The sequence below is a fragment of the Salarias fasciatus genome, chromosome 7 (genome assembly GCF_902148845.1).
Source record: "Salarias fasciatus chromosome 7, fSalaFa1.1, whole genome shotgun sequence".
Taxonomy (NCBI): Eukaryota; Metazoa; Chordata; class Actinopteri; order Blenniiformes; family Blenniidae; genus Salarias; species Salarias fasciatus.
Window position 1 is genome coordinate 15,613,420 of NC_043751.1, and position 6,186 is coordinate 15,619,605.

General features: G+C 43.4%; 1 protein-coding gene across 1 annotated transcript; it reads right to left on the minus strand.

Moving 5' to 3' along the window:
* Positions 1-228: 228 nt before the first annotated feature.
* LOC115392063 (kelch domain-containing protein 10-like) lies at positions 229-5,619 on the minus strand. The gene is made up of 10 exons (XM_030096564.1): positions 5,400-5,619; positions 4,533-4,625; positions 4,085-4,306; positions 3,752-3,906; positions 3,517-3,665; positions 3,263-3,347; positions 3,116-3,182; positions 2,981-3,028; positions 2,754-2,893; positions 229-1,995 (listed from the first exon to the last, which is right to left on the minus strand). The coding sequence occupies exons 1-10, from the start codon at positions 5,482-5,484 to the stop codon at positions 1,786-1,788; spliced, it is 1,254 nt and encodes a 417-aa protein (XP_029952424.1). The 5' UTR covers positions 5,485-5,619; the 3' UTR covers positions 229-1,785.
* Between the last annotated feature and the right edge of the window lie 567 nt (positions 5,620-6,186).

Sequence of the window (6,186 nt, forward strand, 5' to 3'; positions counted from 1 at the left end):
ATGAGTCAATACAACACTTTGAAAAACCAGCTGCCTGCGTTTTTATTGTTGGTACAGACAGAAATTACAAAACAAAGTCCATTGCAGCCACATTTGCCTTTGACGAGACATTCAAATGTTCTCCCAAGAGTTTTTTTTTTGTAAAGTAACATGCACACCATACAGACATGCAAATGATTGTAGAACTTCCATTAACATCAAAAATGATGCAAATATAAACGCGTCAATCTTAGGCAATGCAGTACATTTACTGAGTTCAGCACGCAGTGAAGCAGCCCGATTCAAAAATGATCCGGAAATAAGGCCACATGGGGGAAAAAAAAGGGCTTTGCAGTACGATAATAACCAGAAGAGAGCTCTGGTTATTATTGTACGAACACAGTTGAGATTTGATAAAATGCTCATAAAACAGGTGAAGGGGGAAGAAAAACCAAAAAGGCCGTCGTGTGTCTTGGTATAAGCAGCCAGGAGCATCAGTGCAGTGTTTATTCTTTACCGTGCGCAGTAAGTATTCAGGTACCCAAATGTGGTCTCAGCATGCTGCCTTTTCTTTTTTTTTTCCTCTAATAAAGGCGATTTCCTTGAGCATGATGCGACACAGGCACAGTCCAGAAGAAAGGCTGAGGAAACAGCTCGACACCGACATACAGGGAAAACCCGACCCGAGCCGGTCGATCCATTCCCGCTGACACTTGGAGCTCCTTTAACTGATCGGTTTTTCACATTTTGAATACACCATGCACACACCAAAGCCATTAAAAAAAAAAAAAATCCTCAAATGTATGAACATATAAAGAAAATCCACGTTAGACTATAAAAAGTTAAAAATGGGGTTTGGGTATTAAGGTGGAAAATAAAGCTACATGTTCAGGTACATTTCAGATATCTAACGTAATAAAACAGCAGCACAGTGATTCAAATAAATAAGGAGTAATGTCTCTGTAAAATGAATAGCAGGAAAAAAAAGTAGAGGACATCAACAGAGCACCTGGTAAGAAAAAAAGAGCACAGTTCAAAGTAATGAAACAATAAGAAAGTTTAAAAGACAGGTTCGCAGAAATATTTCCTTAAAAACAGAAAAACATTTTGTAAATTAAGGCACAAAATAAAGAATGAAAAGTCTGCAGGGTCACTGTGAAGCTACAGCCATGTAAATCTGTAAATAACATCCCGAAATTCACTTTTCTAAAGAGAAGTATAATTTAAGATGAACCAGAAAGTTCACAGTGATGCTGCTTTATGGTTTATAAGATGCTTCCAGCTTCCTTCAAATCTTAAAAAAGGCATTTTGTGGTTTGTGCTGTACAAACCTCAAGTTATCAAATAGTTCAGTTGTTTTGTATAATTAGAATATCAACATGCTTTAGGGTTTTCGTGTCTTTCCGCTGCGTGAAACTGCAGTGAGTTTGACCTGACCCGTCACAGTGCGTGCAGAGATCGTAACAGTGTGCACGGCCCCGGCGCTCCTCCCACAGTGAAGCATTTCAACAAAGGCAAAAAACTCCACAACCAGTCGGAACATTCATCCTGTTTTTAGTCAAGTCGTCTTTGGAGAGTCGATCACCTCTCATGCAACACAAGTGACAGGTTAAAAAAAAAAAAAAAAAATCGAACATGTTGACATTTGAAGAAACTATTTTAAAAAGCACATACTTACCTAACACTAAAGCAAAAGAGCATTCATGGTTTCTTTTAATAAATGACATCAGGAGTTTTTAGTCCTTTCAAAAGCAGAGTTTGATTGGTTGATGCGGCGCCACATACCGCCCCGGTCGGTCTCCGTGTCTATTTGAGCCGCTGAACGAAGGCGTGCGTCAGCCCCAGGCCGAGCAGCTGCAGGCTGGACAGATGGGCTAAGTGAGGGAACGTTTTCAGAAGCTTCTCCCAGGTCAGTTCCAGCAGGCTGGGCACCACCAGCCACACTTTGTACAACGAGCCCGTCCTCCGGTTCCCGGACATGTTGACGACTCCGCCGTGGACGTACATGCATCCAGCCTGACGGAGAGGAACAGGCGGAGAAGATGAGACTGGGGGGAGGGGTTAAAATGTACCTGTAGGTCAATTTCAGTTTACATCGAGTTGCAACAAGAGGACATGAGATATGAAATACATGAAATGTGATAAGATGTGAAAGAAGTATGCTAAAAGAAGCACACAAAGATAGATATAGATTAAGCACAATATAAGAGTTTCTCTTTTTCGTTAATTGGGACAAAGCTGATTTTGTACGGCCTCAATTTACACGCTGACATGAGGAACCTCTTTCTTGATGAGATCAGCTGAAACTCAGCATTTAGAGAGCAGGAGTTGTTATCGACACTACAACCAGTTTCCTCTGTCACGGTCTGCTGTGGAGGGACTGGATGAAACTCTCCAGTCGGCCTACTCCACCACTTTACAATTTGCTTTAAACAGCAGGTTTTTCCACAGGATTTTCCAGGTCAGCGCTGCTGTTGATGTTGCAAACTAACAAATCAGGTGCTGTTTTTTCCCCCCTTGACACACACAGCCTCCAAGTTTTCCTCAGATTAGTTGTCCCTGGCGTTACAAGATATTTATATGTTCTTCAATCATAATCTCCTGATCCAGAGGAGAATAAAATGTTAAATTAAAAGCCTCAGCACAGTCGTTAAAAGTGAAGAAATCACCCTGTTCAACGAGACAAGGCCTGAAAGAATGAATGAAAGAAATGTTGACTTTCGTTAAGTATATGTACTCCATTGTGTGTGTGTGTGTGTGCTTGTGATACTGACCGGTGTGACTGCAGCACAGTGAAAGTACGCTGGCTCTGGCATGACCGCAGGGAGCTTCGTCCACTGGTGGGTCTGCAGGTTCAGCTTCCACAGGTCGGACAGGATTTGTTCCCCGTTATAACCCCCACATATAAACACCTCTAGATTCAAGAACAGAGGGAGAAATGATGAGGGAGAAATATTTCCGGACAGATTTGTCTGGACACAGCTGTGAAGTTTCTCCTTACCGTCTTTGACCTGCACACAACTGTGACACCGACGGGCAGAGGGATATCCTGTTGCGATAGCAATGAAACAAAATGGATTTAATATGCAGCTTTTCAGTTCCGTCAGTCACAATATTCTGAATATTGATCACAAACCTATTTTTTCTTGAGGTTTCGTGGCTATTTCCTCCCAGTAGTTTGTCTCCAGGTTATACGCATGAATCTGATGGAAAAAAATGGAAACAGATTGATAAAATTCCAAACTGAAGCTTTTCTCGTGTAAAATTTAGTCTGTCCCCTTACTTTGTCCAGTGGATACGATGTCCAGGATGTCCCGCCTCCTAAAATATAGATTCTCTGTCCATCATGAGCGAGCTCGTGTCTATACCTGTAAAAATCATGTATGAAAATATTCAGTAGGAAAGATTTTGAGCTTTTCTCACAAAACACATTGCTATTGTTTTAAACATGTATGCTTTATTGTGAAGAAAACAGATTGATGGAGGGTTCAAGTGGGTTTATGAGAACTGCAGACCACTCCAACTTTATGCACCAACCGTTCTTCGGGCAGATCTGTGGGCGCATTGTTTGGTTTAAGGTGGGTCCACTCTCTGGTGGTCAAGTCCAGCCTGTGTAAGTCTGTGCTGTAAAGGTAGCCCGTCGTCCCTCCAAACACATACAGGTATCCATTTATAATGACCATCGCCTGAGAACAGATACATCTTATGAAGGTTGGCGGTTGGAAAACACAGCAGAGGCTAATATTTACTCTATAGGTACAAAGTCCGCTACCTGCCCGTAGATCTTGTTGGGTTTCTTCCCTCTGCAGTTAAGCAGGTTCCACCGTTTGTATTGAACATTACAAACGTGGACGTCATTGCCGTTGTTTTCACCAAAAGGAATCCCAGTGCCTCCAAACACAAGCAGGTTGTTCCCATGTAAGACCGCTGAGAGAAATGAGAGAGAGATGGATGCTTGACTTAAAATCTCAAATTAAATTAAGAGAGAAATGTTGAAAAGAAAAGTCAGTAAATACATGAAAACATAGTGAAGGATGCCCATGTTGAAAGAGAAAAACATTTCTGCACACTATAAAAGCATATTGAAGGCAACAACGGTCTTTACCTGACATGGAAGCCAGCTCTGTGGGCATGTAACCCTCTGTTCGGACCTGCTGCCAGGAGGCTGTGGCAAAATGAAACCGCCAGAGCTCTCTGAAAAGTGGATAGTCCTCATTCTCTGAACCTCCAGCCTCTTCAAAGTCGGGGTTGTAGCCGCCGAACACGTACAGGTTAGTGTTGTCTGCAACACAGCGGTGTCCACTGCGGGCAGGCGGTATGCAGTGTCCTGTGCAAAAAAATAAGGTAGAACGAGGCACTTTATTTCAAATATTAATCTAAAGCACACTGCATCACCAAGTACATAACAGCTTGCAGACACAATACTAAGCTAATACTTTATTAGTCCAGGAGGAAATGCAACAAAGCATTGACATGAATCAGCTATTGCTAACATATGTTTGTTGGATGACAAAGATTGGCTTTGTTAGGGAAAACAACAGCACATTCAGTACCTTCTCTTAGAAAGCGGTTGGGGATCCGCAAGTTGGGGCAGGAGGGTGAGACGATGCGCCGAGCCTGAAGCCACCGGATTCGTTTTTTGAAGCCTAAAAGTGCCACCAAGCATACACAAAAAGAAAACATATAGCTTTATGGACAGCTTGCAGTAAGCCCTCGCCCAACTAGTACAGAATGCAACATTTTAGTTTTGTGGTTTTGGAGGCCAGAACCAGAATTTGAGATAATATAAACTGCTTGTTTGAATTTCTCTGATCCAACACACACGATTCAAACAATTCTAGTAATATCAAACTGTGCAGATGCACAATAAGCATTAATCTTCAGCTTGAGCTCTGTGTTTGTATGAGATTCATAAATTTGCTTTGAATCAAGCGCGTGGGATTGCACAGGCATGAGGTAGTTGATGTTACAGTATGTGGTAAAACGACTTTTTAAATATAAAACATACTTCGAAATGACTGCAGTACTCTTTCACAGAACAAAACAAAGCTAAGAGTTACAAATCTGTAAATCAGTTTCAAGGTTCTACGTTGCCTGCAGCCTCGAGTCGTCCTCGCTTTGGCGTTAATCTTTAAGTACACAATCACAACAACAGCGCTGCAGAGAATCCCTGGGATCATGCTCTCACTGATTTGTGTCCGCTTCCTTAGCAACATAAGCTAGCTGGCCCGAGTTCAGCTGCAGCTGCTGCAGTGCACCAAAACTAACATAAAACACTAATGTGGCTAATGGCTACTGTCGATTCAGGTCTGCGCTTAAAATAAAAAGCACCGTGGACTCCCGCTGCCAGGAGCATTCACGTTCCGTCCGGGTTTGTCACTGGGCTAGCTCTAACAGAGGGGCTGGTTTTGTTTACAAACCGGAGTCTCGGATGGTGGGCCTCCACGACAGTTTCTCAAACTTATTGAGCTGGCTGGAGGTTCCGTCCTGGCCGGGAGACGACATCTTTGACTGGGGGAGGGGGTTCACACCCAGACTTGGACCAGGACTCGCTTCAGTCTCACCAGGGCTCCTGGCATGGGACCGAAAGCCGCAGCTTCACGGAATAAATAATGACATGGCTCCACTGACCGTCCACTCCACTGCTGCTGCTGCGTCACGGCCAGCTGCCTCCATCTGACCAATCAACAGCTAGCTGCTCTCAGCACACCAATCAGCGGCCAGATTCTACCAGCCAACCAATCAGCGACCAGTGTCTACGAGCTGACCAATCAGCGACCGGCTCCCACTGCCAATCAGCAGCCGAAGACCTGCGCCTGCAGAGAGCCACATGTTTACACTTTATAAGCTGTGCGAAACTTATATGACTGCTAAAGTCTGTCAAAAACAAAGCAATTAAAGAAGTTACACCCGAAGAACATGCAGACATTTGTTTGTGCATTAACAGCTCCATTTTCTTTTTTTATTTTATTCTAATTTGTGTGTGTTCTTTGAAAAGTTCTGATTAGCACTACAGTGGTGCAGTGGCACAGCAAGATGTACTGGTTTCAAATGGGGCCCTGGGCCTTTCTGTGTGGCGTTTGCATGTTCTCCCCGTATGTGCGTGGGTTCCCTCTGGGTACTCCTGCTTCCTCCAACGGACCATGCATGAGGTTAATTGATAACTCTAAGTTGCCCCCAGGTGTGAAGGTGACAGTCTGTTGAAAT

What these genes read in the sequence shown, in the direction of transcription:
- LOC115392063 (XM_030096564.1), bottom strand. Translation starts at nt 5,484, where the DNA reads ATGTCGTCTCCCGGCCAGGACGGAACCTCCAGCCAGCTCAATAAGTTT. An exon ending in GAAACCTCAAGAAAAAATAG is followed by an intron (nt 3,029 to 3,115) that starts GTTTGTGATCAA and finishes CTATCGCAACAG; the next exon opens with GATATCCCTCTGCCCGTCGG. An exon ending in ACTGTGCTGCAGTCACACCG is followed by an intron (nt 1,996 to 2,753) that starts GTCAGTATCACA and finishes CCTCTCCGTCAG; the next exon opens with GCTGGATGCATGTACGTCCA.